The sequence below is a fragment of the Salvelinus sp. IW2-2015 genome, linkage group LG26, assembly GCF_002910315.2.
Source record: "Salvelinus sp. IW2-2015 linkage group LG26, ASM291031v2, whole genome shotgun sequence".
Lineage (NCBI taxonomy): Eukaryota > Metazoa > Chordata > Actinopteri > Salmoniformes > Salmonidae > Salvelinus > Salvelinus sp. IW2-2015.
The window spans coordinates 29425177-29441894 of NC_036866.1; the positions used below are offsets into that span (position 1 = coordinate 29425177).

At 46.3% G+C, this 16718-nt stretch overlaps 1 protein-coding gene and 1 long non-coding RNA gene across 3 annotated transcripts in view; one reads left to right on the plus strand and one right to left on the minus strand.

Annotated features, from left to right (window-relative positions):
• Positions 1 to 6531, minus strand: part of LOC139023062 (uncharacterized) — an 870035-nt gene extending 863504 nt beyond the window's left edge. The window contains exon 1 of the long non-coding RNA XR_011474205.1: positions 6415 to 6531. This is a non-coding gene — a long non-coding RNA (uncharacterized lncRNA). The remainder of the gene's footprint in view (positions 1 to 6414) is intronic.
• LOC111953103 (SH3 and multiple ankyrin repeat domains protein 3-like) overlaps positions 1 to 15316 on the plus strand; it is an 87715-nt gene extending 72399 nt beyond the window's left edge. The window contains exons 1-5 of one of the 2 annotated variants that reach the window (XM_070435236.1): positions 7 to 735; positions 1064 to 1169; positions 1289 to 1830; positions 1944 to 4081; positions 12152 to 15314. In XM_070435236.1, coding sequence (XP_070291337.1) covers positions 481 to 735; positions 1064 to 1169; positions 1289 to 1830; positions 1944 to 4081; positions 12152 to 12716 — 3606 coding nt within the window. In that variant the 5' untranslated portion in view covers positions 7 to 480 and the 3' untranslated portion in view covers positions 12717 to 15314. Of the gene's footprint in view, positions 1 to 6; positions 736 to 1063; positions 1170 to 1288; positions 1831 to 1943; positions 4082 to 12151 lie in introns of those variants that run through there. The other variant, XM_070435237.1, reaches the window with a different exon arrangement.
• Positions 15317 to 16718: the final 1402 nt, after the last annotated feature.

The window sequence follows — 16718 nt, forward strand, 5'->3', positions numbered from 1 at the left end:
ACACACACACACACACACACACACACACACACACACACACACACACACACACACACACACACACGCACACACACACACACACACACACACACACACATACCCTGACCCACATCGTTTTCTGTCTTCGTTGACATGATCTCTCTTTCACCAAGCTTCCGTCCGGAGGAGGAGAGGAGGTGAGCCTGAGTGGAAACCTGTTGAGGCATCATCATGGCCTCTCTGAGCGTGACAGACACACTGTTCATTATAGATGAAGCACCGGCACAGTTAGTCAGTCAGTCAGTTAGGACCTGCTTCTCAATCTGGATGCTCCCAAAGATATGAGACCCAGACGCTATACACCGTGCCTCCGATCCAACATAGTGAAGGTTTCTTTAGTTGTATGATATGCATGTTGTAATTGTCAACTGTAAATGTATTTGAACACATGTAGGCTTGCATGGTTGTGTTGATATTGTGTGTAGATGTGATATTTTCTAGATGTTTGATAGGGACAAGGAGCTGAGCATTGTGTGTAAACACTCACAATTTGTAAAAAGCATTTTGGTCCATACGTGCTGTGTAGCTGTATTCAGACTGTGTTGTCTGTGTGATCCCTGTACAGAAACGCTAGATGAGATGCTAGTGCCTCAGGAGCCTGTGACGTTACGTTCCCAGCCCACAGAGGCAGACTACAGAGCTGCTACTGTCAAACAGAGACCTACCGGCAGGAGAATCACACAATCAGAGATCAGTGTGAGTATATTCACACACACACACACACACACACATGCGCAGAAACAAATCGATGCACATTCTCTCTCCCACCCACCCACGCACTCACACAAACATACACATCTGAACACACATTCTCACATACACACATATTCACATACGCACATATTCACATACACAGGCCAACCCTGGTGACACAGAGACCTGCTAGCCGCAGAATAATATCAGCATATATACCCTCCCACACACTCACATACAGTGCATTCTGTTTTGTGTAAAATGTGTCTGAAACCTATGTCTATTTCTCTGTGTGTTTGTGTGTGGGTGTGTGTGTGTGTTTGTGTTGCAGTCGTTGTTTGAGAGGCAGGGCATGGCATTACATGGTGGGCTCCACCCAAGGATGGAGAGGGCTCATATGCAGCTGCCTAGAGGGATGTCCAGGACCAAGTCATTCGGTAACACCTTTCCCCTTTAGTACAGTACTCAGTCAATAACTTGATAACTGTAGTGCAGCATCTTTGTACTACTTTAGGCTCTCTATCTCTCTCTGACCTTTTCCCTCTGACCTCTCCAGGTGCGACTGAGGAGGACCGTCTGTCGGTGTTGGCTGGAGAACACCGTTTCCCCCGGAGCTCCTCCATGACGGACAGCCTCAGAGACCACTCCCACTCCCATTCTATCCCGCCCCCTCCCCAGACCGCACCTCCTCCTCCCCCTTCCCTCTACTACCTGGACACTGGCCCTCCTCCTGCTTTCTGCCCCCCTCCTCCCCCTGCCAGGGGTCATGGTCAGGGTCATGACCCTGCAGGTCGTTCCAGCTTCAAGCCCTCCTCCCTGGACCTGGACCGGCCCTACGACCCATCGCCCCGCCAGTCCTCCCATCTCGAACGCCAGAAGAAGACAAGGTCAATGATTATTCTACAAGACTCCTCCCACTTACCCGTGGAGCCCTCCGACATCCCCCGACCCTCTGCCTCCGCTACACCACCCGAGCGAATTAAAAGGAAAGGACGGGTGATTGACAACCCGTACGCCAATGTGGGCCAGTTTAGTATTGGGTTGTACACGCCCACCAAGCCCCAGCGCAAGAAGAGCCCTCTGGTGAAACAGCTACAGGTAGGTTAAGTTGTTTATTTCTTTATTCTGATTAATAGCTGTTACTGTAGCAAGTGAACAAAGTTTGTTTTGAAGTTGAAGTTTCTAATTTCTTGTCATCTCTACCCCTCCAGGTAGAGGACGCTCAGGAGAGAGCCAGCATCGCCTTGGCTGCCGCCCACTCCCGAGAGCCCTCCCCCTCAGGTCGACACCCACACACCCACGGCCACACACACACCAGCCGGGCCGACTACTACCAGCAGCAGCTGATGGTGGAGCGCGAGCGTATGCGTCTCCAGGGAGAGGCCCTGCTACAGGGGAAAGGTCCGTTCGCTGCCGCTATCGCCGGCGCTGTGAAGGACCGAGAGCGCCGTCTAGAGGAACGGAGGAAATCAACAGTCTTCCTGTCGGTGGGGACCATGGAGGGGGGGTCTGGGTCTGTCCCTGAGGCCCCCTCCTACACCACATCTCGCTCCATCGATGAGCGCCTGCTCAGCAGAGAACTAGGCCAGCTGCCACCCCCCGCCCTGGCCCTGCGCCCCTCACCTGGCGGCACTACCTTCATCCACCCACTCACAGGGAAGCCCCTGGATCCTAACTCGCCCCTGGCTCTTGCGCTGGCCGCAAGAGAGCGGGCACTTACCTCCCAGACCCAGTCCCCCGCCAGCAGCCCTGAGCCCAGGACTAAACAGGACAGGGCTGGGGCTGGGGCTGGAAGTCAGGGGGCTTCGCTCTTCATCGACAGCCAGACCAAAGAGCCTCAGCATGGGGACGGGAGTCCGGGGTCGCCCCAGGCTGGAAAACCCCAGTGGGGAGCATCTTCACCCACCTTGCTTCGCCAGGAGATGGAGGGGAGAGTAGAGGAGAGAAAGGAGGAGAGGAGAACGGAGGATAAGAAGAGTTTGTTGATCAGTATCATGGACACATCCCAACAGAAGACGGCTGGACTAATCATGGTCCATGCCACCAGTAACGGCCAGGCAGTGGGGCTGGAACCAGGGCTGGAGCAGACCCCCACCTCCCCAGCCACCGAGCCCAGTAAACCCCCCCTAAGTCGGGTCCCATCGCCCAGCCCCTCTGCCTCTCAGCCCCAGGCCCAGCCCCAGGCCCAGCACCCCTCCAGCCCAGCCCAGGCTACCTTGGCCCAGGGCAGTTCAGAGGAAGATGTCGAGCCCTACACAGTGAGCCTACCTCCAGCAATGCTGTCCTCAAGTGATGAGGAGACCAGAGAGGAGCTGAAGAAGATCGGGGTGCTCCCACCTCCGGATGAGTTCGCCAACGGGTTGCTGGCCAAGGCACAAGCACTGGAACAAGCCCAAGCCCAAGCCCAGGGGACCCCTGTACCCCAGTCGAAATCCGTCACCTCCCCCACAACATCTACCACCCCTACTCCCCTCACCCCTTCCACCACCACCCCAAACCCCAGCCTGACCCCCACCTCCAGCCTGACCCCCACCCCGCCTCAGGGCCCTCCTCTCCAGCCTTCCCCCGGAGGAGCAGTCGTCTCAGGGAAGCCCTCGAACCCGGACCAGTCCCATCCTCCAGCCCTGTTGGCTGAGTCTGGTTCAGCAGCAGACTCTGGTGTGGAGGAGGCAGACACACGCAGCTCGAGTGAGAGAGAGCGGGACCACCACCTGGAGACCACCAGCACCGTGTCCACCGTCTCCAGCATGTCCACTCTGTCCTCGGAGAGTGGTGAGCCCGCCGACACACATACCTCCTATGCCGACGGGCAGACCTTTGTGCTCGACAAGCCACCAGTGCCTCCCAAGCCCAGGCTAAAATCCCACATCGGAGGCAGTAAAGGCCCGGTAACCTTCAGGGACCCGTTGCTGAAGCAGAGCTCTGACAGCGAGCTGTTATCCCAGCAGCAGGCAGCTGCTCTTGCTGCAGCAGCGGCCGGAGGGGCAGGGCTGGGGCATGGAGGCCTTGGGTCTGGAGGCCTTGGGTCTGGAGGCCTGGGGTCAGGCTCTATATCTGGTCTGGTGGGAGGCCCAGGGAGGCCTCGCTACCTCTTCCAGAGGAGGTCCAAGCTGTGGGGGGACCAGATGGAGGCGCGAGGACCCGGGGTGGGGTTAGGGATGGGGAGTCTTGGCAGTCTAGGGGGGTTGGGGCTAGGGCTGGGGGGTGAGGAGGGAGGCAAACCATCGGTGATTGGGGAACTGAGTTCCAGACTGCAGCAGCTGAATAAGGATACCAGGTCTCTGGGGGAGGAGGAGCCACTGGGGGCATCGCTGGACCCTGGGAGGAAGTCCCCTGTGACAGGCGCCAGGTAAGACAGGAGAGAGGGAGGCTAACTGAACATGGCCAAACCAATCCTAGGCTCTATTCAAGCACTTCTGAGATGCATCATTCTTTCTTCCCTTCCTTGAAGTAATTAAGATTAAACAAATAATATTTTGGGTGGATTAAAGCAAGGTTCCATTAGACTACACAGCTTTCACATATCCACTCAGCTGTTCAAAAAGCTTCATATTCAGTTTAAAGGTTAAAAGGATTAAAAAACATCTGTAAATATTACATTATAATTATCACTGCTGGCCTTGTTGTGCATGGTTTGCTCTCTCCCATTATAAAGTATGCCACTGCCACCATACCCCCTGCACAGCAAACTGCAGTGGTAAGTAAGAGAGACTGAGGATAGAAGACATGCCTAGCCAATGCTACAATGTTAGCATTAACTTTCCTTAGCAATGCTAATGAAAACAGGCCCTTTCATTAGCAATCCCCATTCCTCTCTGGTACAGCATAGCAATATCAAGGTGACATAATAGGATTAGGGATGAGGTTACGCTTAGACATTTTGGTGTGGAACCCATGGAGTGATTGTATGACACGCCATTTTTGGAGGATTCGTTTTTTCCCCGTTTTTTTTTTCTTTCATTGTTCTACTGAAAGTCCTTTGTATTCCTACAGATGTTACAAGGACACGGATGGGAGTAAACTTTAAGTTTATAGCCACTAGGGTAAACCCAAACTCATTGTATTATTCATTTCCTAACCAGCCTATTAACTAACCCCATGGGAATGAAATAATTTACAGATTTTGTTTATTTTATTTCTCAAACCCCCATCAGTTGTTACCTTGTTTGCATGATCCACTTCCTGACGTTTCGACCAATAAAATTAGACATCAGGCTTACCGTGCACTAACTAATTAATCACTTCCTGTAGAGGACCATAAAACATGACTAAATGTTATTATTAAGCAATAAGGCACAAGGGTTGTGGTATATGGCAATATACCACGACTAAGGGCTGTTCTTAGCATGACGCAACGCAGGGTGCCTGGATACAGCCATTAGCCGTGGTATATTGGCCAWATACCATAAACCCCCTTGTGCCTTATTGCTATTATAAACTGGTTACCAATGTAATTAGAGCAGTAAAAATACATGTTTTGCAATACCCGTGGTATACGACTGTCAGCCAATATACCACAGCTGTCAGCCAATCAGCACTCAGGGCTCAAACCACCCAGTTTATAATTCTGTACTGTATGCATGTAGTACTGGATCTCTCTGACACGCCACCACTATAATGTAAAATATATATATTTTCAGTAACTGATTGGAGTTTTAAAGATTCTCTCCAATGTACATTACATTCTTTCATTGRCAATTCTAGGTCTAGACTGAGTAAACTTCAGATCATCTCAAATAATTCTATGATGTAATCCCGTACAGTATAGAGATTATAGACCACCTGAATCATGCTGAGTTCTAAACTGTTTCCATGGTGACAGCATTGGCCTGCTATCAACAGTCACCTTTGTTGTATCTAGTCAGTAAATCAGCTCTAAATTTCACTCAATAAAAAACTGCGTGTGTGTGTGTGTGTGCATGTATGTGTGTGTGCTTATGTGTGCAGGGTTGGTCGGTTGGTGCAAACAAGGTAACACAGGGCCTGGAGGGATGCACTTCCTGGATGCTTCTTCTCATCTCACGCACATACACACTCTCATCTATGACCCTGCCAGCCCCCACACACACCTCCCTCTCTCCTACGTGCAATGCTCAGCTGGAGTGGGTAAAAGTTGCCTCTAACCACTGATAAAGGATCAATTAATTTTTTAACACCAAAATGGTTTAAAGATGGAATCCGCAGTAGGGGAAACAGCGCCACTGTCTGTCCCACCGTCATTGTTACATTTTGGGTTTCTGACAGGCGGAGGTGAGAAGCGTCGCACAACGTGCTATAATAAGTTGCAGTACATGTTCTGCTGTTCTATCACCGTGCAGTGATATCTGAGGCAATAAAACAGTGTTGGTTGTTTGCAGTAACTTCTTTGTTGTTGTAATATCACAAACAGACGTGGCAGTTTCACCATTAAGGATTCCAGCTTTAAATTCGGATTGGGGCTAGGTTAATCTGATCCTAGATCTGTGGTTAGGCTTAACATATACAGTACCTCAACTCCCTCCTTAGATTGCTTTCATCTCTGTCCTCTTTGCCAGCTACCATGTTCACTCCCTCCTTCCACTATGGTCTGCTGGCTGCTTACAGGGATAGTACAACACAAAAATCTTAGTCTGTCAGATACCAAATATACGCGAGACTGCAGACTTCTCCTAATGCATATACAATAACAGGATCTGCACACACATCAATCAATCAATCAATCAATTTTATTTTATATAGCCCTTCGTACATCAGCTAATATCTCGAAGTGCTGTACAGACACCCAGCCTAAAACCCCAAACAGCTAGTAATGCAGGTGTAGAAGCATATACACAATATCATCTACATAAATGGCATGAACTACATGACTTTTAGCTCAACTTTTTAGGTATTAAAACATCTGATATATTCTTGGAGTGAACTATCCCTTTAATGTTCAGAGAGATTGGGCTAAATGAATGATCCTGCCCCCTCCCCTCACCTGACAAATCAGCTTCAAGCTCAAGCACATAGGCAGAGATACAGTGGGATGAACCGTTGCCTGCTGTTGAAATACTGTCCATTAGTTGTTTTTACTAGTTTGGTATTACTTATTTTAGTATATTAGATCTTTTGTTGATCATGATTGTTTATGATGTACTGTATGTAGGTGATAGTGGTTATACAGTATCAAATAGCTTAGATCTAGTTAGTGTAAGGCTCAGTTAACCAACCTTATTAGTAGCAATAGTCTTCTTTCAGGAGTCTTCAGATGTATCTCAATAGTCTAAAATGTCTTCCTCTCCTCACCACCTCTCCTTCATCTGTATTGAATTGATCTGAACAGGTGAACGCAACATAGGCGATGGCTTCTTGGAATTCGCTTTCACCTGTCCAGTTCTTTCATATGATGCGGTGACTATGAAGTAAAGAAGGGAAGAGGAAGGTGAATGTGAAGAAAGGAAGTGGTTTTAGGACTATTGAGATGCAGACCTGATGCCTTTGTTTGTCTACTGAGCAGGAGGACCAGTTATGACCACCAGTACCACCCTGACCTGGTTGTGGATAGGAACAGTAGTGGCGGCCTGCGAGCTCGCCTCATCTCTCTCTCCATGAAGCTCAGCAATGTTCTCAGATAAGGTGCTGAGGGACACTACTATTATAGCATTCTATAGAGTAGTTATGGTTAGTCATGTAGCGTATCAGCAAAGCAAATGTGTTAGTTGAATATTTCACCATGTGTTTGAAGTAAGTATCACATCCCGTCAACTCATTCAATCCCAGAGCTGGACTCTGACATTACCTACATTCCCTGTGATGTCAGAGGATAGCGTGATGTCACATGTGTCGTGTGACAGAGTGTTTTGATTGGCCCACTCTTCCCTCTCAGTTAATTTGACTAATCTTGACCTTATCCAGTCAAAATCAACCTCCCTGCATCGTCCCGCCCCCAACGTCATCTGATACTTCTATTTCTACAGACTTTCTTTCTGTTCAGTTTAAATGAAGGAAAAGCTCAAATTATGCACATCGTTATTCTCTCTCTCTCTTCCTCCCTCTCTTTTTCACCCACTTCACACAGTTGCAGAACTCATTCGCTTGATTTCTGTGGTGTGTACACTCACTCGGTGTTGCTCCATACATTTATCACCGGTCCATGTCTGTCTCATTCAAATGTATCCATGCCGCCAAAAGTGCTATATGTGTCATTCATTCATCCATTCAATAATGTCCACTCATGCTATGTTGTCATAGCTTTGGCTGGTTCAGAATATCCTGGTTGTCATTTGTTTGAGTTGTGCTCTTTGGTCTTTTCTGATCTTTTATTTATGTTACATATGTTTCTGTTTGATATCAGTGATTGTGTTGGAGATTTCATTAGTCCACTGACGAGTCATCACACACTATAGTATACACTCTATTATAAACTGGGTGGTTCCAGCCCTGAATGCTGATTGGCTGACCATGGGTATGACAAAACATGTATTTTTACTGCTCTAATTATGTTGGTAACCAGTTTATAATAGCAATAAGGCACCTCAGGGGTTTGTGGTATATAGCCAATATACCACGGCTAAGGACTGTATCCATTCCGCGTTGCGTCATGCGTGAGAACACCCCTTAGCCGTGGTATATTGGTTCATCTGGCCTTATTGCTTAACTCTACTATACAATACTATGAGTCTGCATAATCTGAGTTTAAACTCACAAACACACAGAGTTAGGAGACTCTTGCCATTCATCCTGTTCCTCACTGTTTTATTTTGTTGTTTTTTCTGTTGGTTTGTATTCTTTATCCTTTTATTCGGTGTTTGAGATGTGAATAGTGTGCTCATTTCTCTCTCATGTGGCCTGCTGGACTCATCTGGTTCTGATTTACTCAACTCTGCTGTCGTTRTCATGTCAAAAACACATAAACACAACCACAGACCCACACTAACAAACACAGGCACCCTTCATCCACACATACTAACACACACACATACATTGGCTTGACATGGCCAGAGGAGTTGTTTAAAGCAGAGCCAGGTGTGGCTAGCAGGCTACGTCTCATGGACTGATGCTAACATTCTCTCCCATTGCTCTCTCTCTGCTCACCTTGCATGCTCTGCCCCGCTGCTCTGATCTGATTGGTCTAGAACTGACTGTACGCCCAGGAGGGCAAGACGACCGTGTAAGTGCGCATGGAGCTCATGTCATCTCACTCCGCCCATCTCTGTAGCTACCAACCGTCTCACCTCCTAAACCCATGCCACACAGCACTCTCCCAACACACACACAAAGACATACACAAATGCACACGCAATCGCAAGTACACATGGATGTTGGTACTGACTGAAAACACCACCCTGTCCTCCACCACTCCCACACACCTCCCTGCCTGTCCCCAAAACCAACCTACTTCTCCATTTCCCCCCTGAACTCTTCCATCACGCCTCCTCTCCACCCCTCCCTCCCCTAACCCCTCACTCTTTACATGAATTCCTACTGTGTTGACTGTTCTCCACCTCTCCACCCCTCCCTCCCCTTAACCCCTCACTCTCTCCAGTCATTCCTGCGGTATTGGCTGTTCTTCACCTCTCCACCTCTGCCACCCCTCCCTCCCCTTAACCCTCACTCTCTCCAGTCATTCCTGCGGTATTGGCTGTTCTTCACCTCTCACCTCTCCACCCTCCCTCCCTTAACCCCTCACTCTCTCCAGTCATTCCTGCAGTATTGGCTGTTCTTCACCTCTCACCTCTCCACCCCTCCCTCCCTTAACCCTCACTCTCTCCAGTCATTCCTGCGGATATTGGCTGTTCTTCACCTCTCCACCCTCCCTCCCCTTAACTCCTCACTCTCTCAGTCATTCCTGCGGTATGGCTGTTCTTCACCTCTCCACCCCTCCCTCCCCTTAACTCCTCACTCTCTCCAGTCATTCCTGCGTATTGGCTGTTCTTCCCTATCCACCTCTCCACCCCTCCCTCCCTTAACCCTCACTCTCTCCAGTCATTCCTGCGGTATTGGCTGTTCTTCACCTCTCCACCTCTCCACCCCTCCCTCCCCTTAATCCCTCACTCTCTCCAGTCATTCCTGCGGTATTGGCTGTTCTTCACCTCTCCACCTATCCACCCCTCCCTCCCCTTAACCCCTCAGTCTCTCCAGTCATTTCTGTGGTATTGGCTGTTCTTCACCTCAAAGCCCTCAGGTCTCACACTGTACGGTGCTTTATCTGGGTCAAATACAGACAAATAATCAAACCATTACTATCTAAAGTGATCTAACAGTGTACACAGGGTACAGTCCGGAGTGAGACTCAGGGAAAGCACTGGGATATGGTATAAATACGGTAGTTTGCGCATCATCTACGGTGTGAGGACTGAGCTAGTGTTGTAGCTGCCATAGCTCTCTCCTTTCTTACCCACAGAGCAGACCATTTTTCTCCCATACAGAGCCCTACCTGTTTCTCCTGTAGAGCTATAAAGACATGACCCTTACTCTTACTATATGCATGGTCAGCTTTTTGGACCCAAAATATGCTGACACAAGGAAATCATGTTCACTGCTTTTATTTGTGTGCATGCTTGTGTGTACGGTCAAAGACTGGCCAGGTTTTGAACAATTATCCTTTAACTCTGGCATTTGTTGGAGGTTACATTAGGCTTGTATTATGTTCCTCTGACAGGACGGAACCATAAACACCCTCCACCACATACTCTCATAGCTTCAAATCAGAGCTGTATTTATTGAGGCATAAAATAAATCATTATTTGATCATGCAGACATTGATTCCGCTTTGATATATCTTTATTAAACAAGCACCATTCGCCAGAGTAGCCTRTTCTCTGGGCCTGCCGAATGAGTAGAGAAAAGACGTAAAGTAGAGAATCACACGCATGCCCACATGAAAAATACTTCAGTTTACTATAGAATACTATAGTACTTCCTATAGAATTATGTAGTGAACTGTAGTATACAGTAGAATACTATACTACACACTCTAGTATCCTTCGATCATGTAGAATACTATAGTACAGACTGCAAAAACACTACAGTAAAAACTACAGTAATGTCTGCAAAAACAATACAGTAATTATTATAGTATATGCTACCGTATTTAATTTGCATATCTCAATTCGTGCCACCCATACTGTAAGGTAGAAACCCATAAGTGAGAAAATGATAATGTTCCCTACATATTATAGAAAAGAGCAGAAGCTCTGAACTATCTGTTCAGACCTCAGTCCTACCTACCTACAGGTTATGGAACATTTCCTCTTTGAGTATTTTGTCCAGTAGTTTTCCTCAAGGAGATAGCCACCACTGCTATGTCGAAGATAATAAAACAAAAACACTTTAGTAAATACTACAGTAATGTCCGCAAACTAACTACAGTAAATATTACAGTATATTACAGTCTGCAAAGACACTACAGTAAATACTATAGTATATACTACCATTTTTTTTACTACAGTATTTATTCTATAGTAAATTGTACATACGACAGTGTACTGCAATCATGTACGCAACACTAGAGTAAATACTACAGTGTTCACTGTAGTGTTTTTGAGGACCAAGAATGGCCACTGGTGAAACTGCACCAGTTTCTGGGTCCCCGTCTGTGAGACTGGAGTCTCAGTGGGGTTTAGAATGGACATCAGAGAAACTGAGCGATGGGAGCCAGGGAAATGCTGATGAGGGCTCTATGTCGGAGAGGACATCTTGATTGGCAATAAGACGGAATTAAGTTTCACTAAAGTAATTTATGAAGGAGAGCGGGAAAGGGAGAAAGGGAGTGAGAGATAGAAAGAGATTGATACTCTCAGTGATTGCTCTGTCAGAATGAGCTGGATCCACCAAGTGTTGCTGGATCGTCTTCCACTAGCTAGACAGTATGCAGCTCGCGTTTCTCTTGCACACCATATGCCATCAACTGGATAGATCGAACCGAGAGAGAACAGCGAAAGCGACTACAGAGGGAATTGGTAGATAGAACCCATTTCTGCTCTGTCAGATGTTCTGCCATGTTCCGGTTCTGTAACGTTCCAGTTCCTTAGTGTTCCAATTCAACTGTGTTTTCTGCAGTGTTCCTCTCTCCTGGACCCAAGAAAGGTTGGACCATCTTGTATTAGGCCTTTAAGTCATGTACAAACCAACTGAGTAGTTGAAAACAATGAAGCCTTTGATCTTRCTGTGATTTGAACTAGCTCTCAGTAACAGTCACTAACCCTGCAGCTCCTCAGTGGCTTGATGTTTCAAAGGCTCAACAGATCAAATGGCTCTTTTTACTTGTGTGAAGCTTTATAGATAAAAACACTCTGACATTGTTCTAATATCTCTTTGCCTTTTTCTTTCTCTACATCTCATTGCGCTTACTTTCTCTGTATCTTTCTTTCTCTGTATCCCTCTCACCCTCTTTCCCTCCCAACCTCCCTCCCTCTCCTTCTCTCTCTCTCTCTCCATCTTTCGCTCTCTCCTCCAGACTTTTCAGCAGTCTAGGAGAGCTCCACACCATTTCCCAGAGAAGCTACGGCACTTCCTACACCATCCGGCCCGGCAGCCGCTACCCCATAACACGTCGAATCCCAAGCCCCGGCTCGGGCTCCCCAGATCGGGGTGACCCCCTAAGTCGACTCCCAGGCTTCGGCTTACCCATTTCGCCCACCACGCCGCCCCACACAATCCTCAAGTCATCCAGCCTCAGCCTGCCCCATGAGCCCAAAGAGGTGCGCTTTGTTATGAGGAGCTCCAGCGCCCGGTCCCGCTCCCCGTCTCCCTCTCCCTCTCACTCTCCTGGGCTGGGCTCACCCCTCCTGGCCCTCAGGCCCTTCCACCAGAAGCCCCTCCACCTGTGGAACAAGTACGACGTTGGAGACTGGCTGGAGAGCATCCACCTCGGGGAGCACAGGGCCGGCTTTCAGGAGCATGAGATTGAGGGCTCGCACCTGCCAGCACTCACCAAGGAGGACTTTGCTGAGCTGGGGGTGACGCGGGTGGGACACCGCATGAACATCGAACGAGCACTCAAACAGCTGCTGGAGAGCTGACCCCTGCCCTGAGAGAGAGAGAGAGAGAAAGAAAGAGGGAGAGAGAGAGAGGCGGGAAGAAATAGGGAGAGAGAAAAATGGCTAGACCACCCCAGTTTTACACCAACTCCATTTTAGGTCGCTGCTTTTCATTTATTTTTATTCTGATGTCTCTGAAAGTTTCAGTGATTGCGTTCATACGCAGCTCTCAGCACTGCACTGAATTATGAAGTCCCTCCCCCATCTCAACCTATCAGATGAGTCCTCTGATAGAGGCACATAAACTCTTTGCAGAACAGAATCTCGCATGAGCTCCGATTAGAACATTTGATTTGTGACTACTTGAGTTGCTCCTTTAGTCACACCTTTAACCTATCCCACAGACCTTTCCTTCGCTGTACCGCTCTTCTTCTCCCTGTCCCTCCATCTCTTTCCCTCCTGTTCGTTTTTTGCCTCTGAAGGATCCCCAGTTTGTGTGAAGAAGAGGAGAATGAATCTCGTTCCAAACGGAAAGTTCAGTTGCCTTTCAGAATATTCTTACAGAGATCAACTACGGTGAACACAGGAGTAAAGATGCAGTACTGACCTAGTATTGACATAGAACTGACATACTGATACAGTACTGACACAGGCCTCTCTCCACTCTGCCTGGCATTGTGTTTAACACTTGTGCCCAGAGACAGAGTTTGGTGTTGGAGACCACGTGGGGAGAACTCATCTATCCTGGGACCGTCTCACGAACTGACTGTGCTATCTATTATATTTGGAGAATGTTTAACCAACACTAGTGGCTTTTTTCATAATCAAAACATTTGCTTTGGGTTTCCAAAGGGAATATTATAAATAGATATAATATAAATGTATTTAAATAGCTTTGAGGGGGGAAAAAACGACAGAACGTTGAAAAAAAGATACGTTATATACAGAGCATCTGACTCCTACTTCTAGACAGAGTACAGAGAGAAAACTGTAACATTTATTCCACCAACAATTTACTTGTTTTTACCAATTATATACATATATATATATATATATATTTGAAAAAAAGTATATAGATATATAAAAATGAATTTTTTTCATAAAATATACAACTTTACTAAAACTATACATATTCAATATACAACACGCTATTGATTAACTGTCCTTCTATGGTCACTCTTTCCTGAACAGTAGCATGAGAAGTTGCATCACGTCTTGAACAGAAGGTTGTGTTTCGTTTCCGCTTGTTTTCTTGCGGTCTTCCGTCATGCTGAAGGGTATCCCACACAGTGAGGGGTGTGAAACCACAGTTGACCCCAGTTTAAACCCAGTGACCTCAACACATACTCAGATGTAGATATACACAGATAGGGTCTTAATTATCAGTCTGTTGCAGAAGAACTTTCCTGCAACTTTCCTGCACTTGTAGTGTATTTGAGGTTTAAAAAGTCTTCTGAAGTTTGTAATTTACACTTTGAAATGTTTTTGTATCAACCCCTACAAAAATGTCCATTAATTATAATATAATAATAATTCACATTTCCTGTTTCTGCAGGATTATTTTCCTGCTGTAGCAWACTGGCTCAAATGAAGATCTTATATATACTGTACACACATGAACATTCACCTGGTCAAACAAATAACACGCTTAGATTCACACACAGAAACGCACACAGTCCTCATCCAACCTAAGACCGGTAGCATCATTATCTACATCTGAGACCATGGTTTGGGATATAGAACGGGATGTCTTAAGAAATCAACAATTGTAATGTGAATAGCTGCTCTCAATGGTTAGAGACAGTGAGTGTCATCCATACACACAACAACACAGTGGTAGATCAATACTCTCTGGGAGAACAACAATGGTGCGTTTCAGAGGGAGCAACATTCTGAATACCGCAGATGTTCTATTTGATTTATTTGACCTTTATTTMTACGTTTTTTTTCTCATTGAGACAACATCTCTTTTCCTAGAGAGACCTGGTCCAATAGCAGCAAATAGAACTGACATGGTACAACTGTCATGAGCGTCTTATAAAGAACAAACATACTATTATACAAGTTCATTTTTTGCTTTTGTAGGTAAAGAAAATGTAGTATAAGTTTCGCAACAGTGAAGCATGTCTGTTCTCTATAATACATTACTATCTACATTGTTGTTTAATATTGGACTCCTCTGAACATGACCCAGGTGGACTCTACTACCACTAAAACCTTAACTAGTCAACAGTAGCACTGAAACCTTTATGCTCAGTTAAGATCCTTGGCAAGGAGCCGCGCACCAGTCCAATCTATCTCTGTGAAACGTTCCTTTGTATCCATTTAGCAGGTGGTAAATTCAACATTGTGTCAATGTTGTAGGGATAACGCTCACTGTCTCACATTGGACCTCACAGACGATCTCACTCCTGATTCTGGTGACATGCGGGATGTTCTAAATGACACCCTTATCCCTATAGTGCCCTCCATTTGACATTTTGTGGCACTATTTAAGGAAAAGGATATATTTTGGGCCACTACCATACCATCTGACTTCATTAGGCTTTTGTTATTTGTTATGCCCCCCCCCCCCCACAATGTAGGGGTTGATTGTTGTTTGTGTTTTATTTGTTATGCCCCCCCCCTCCCTCCAATGTAGGGGTTGATTGTTGGTTTGTGTTTATTTGTTATGCCCCCCTCCCTACATAATAAGGGGTTGATTGTGGTTTGTGTTATTTGTTATTCCCCCCCCCTCCCTACATAATATAGGGGTTGATTGTTGGTTTGTGTTTTATTTGTTATGCCCCCCCTCCATAATATAGGGGTTGATTGTTGGTTTGTGTTTATTTGTTATGCCCCCCCCCCCCTCCATAATGTAGGGGTGATTGTTGGGTTTGTGTTTATTTGTTATGTCCCCCCCCTCCATAATGTAGGGGTGATTGTTGTTTTGTTTATTTGTAATGCCCCCCCCCCCCCTCAATAATGTAGGGTGATTGTTTTGTTTGTGTTTATTTGTTATGTCACCCCCCCCCCCCTCCATAATGTAGGGGTTGATTGTTGGTTTCGTTTATTTGTAATATCCCCCCCCCCTCAATAATGTAGGGTTGATTGTTGGTTTGTTTATTTGTTATGCCCCCCCCCTATAATGTAGGGTTGATTTTGGTTTTGGTTATTTGTATGCCCCCCCCCTCCTACATAATATAGGGGTTGATTGTTGTTTGTGTTATTGTTTATGCCCCCCCCTCCCTACATAATTAGGGGTTGATTGTTGGTTTGTGTTTATTTGTTATGCCCCCCCTCCATAATATAGGGGTTGATTGTGGTTTGTGTTTATTTGTTATGCCCCCCCCCCCCCTCCATAATGTAGGGGTTGATTGTTGGTTTGTGTTTATTTGTTATGTCCCCCCCCTCCATAATGTAGGGGTTGATTGTTGGTTTTGTTTTTTGTAATGCCCCCCCCCCCCCCCCTCAATAATGTTAGGGGTTGATTGTTGGTTTGTGTTTATTTGTTATGGCCCCCCCCCTCCATAATGTAGGGGTTGATTGTTGGTTTTGGTTATTGTAATATCCCCCCCCCCCCTCAATAAGGAGGGTTGATTGTTGGTTTGTGTTTATTTGTCATGCCCCCCCCCCCCCATAATGTAGGGGTGGGTTTTGTAGCTCTTGGATTAAGACATTAAGAACTTTTCTATTCACTCACCTAATCTGAATTTCAGAGTGACCAGAAAAAGAGAAACAAAATATTTAAACCTCTCAAAATGACGCACACCCTGTAATATGAACAAAATACAAATATTTGCTTTTTTATATTAATCAAAAGCAATGTAATATGATAGTTTTCATATACATTTTTTGAAAATTCAAAAAATATATAGATCTATATTGAATGTTTGCATGTATATGCATAGTTAATCACTGAGGGAAAAAAGTGTGATCAGATTGTCTATTCTTTCTGATGAACTTCTGAACTAGAGATATTTGCACAAAACACCCGGTACGCTGAGCACACAAGCCACCATTCGTACAGCGCATGCAGGCTGAAGGGAGGAACCTCTCCTCTGT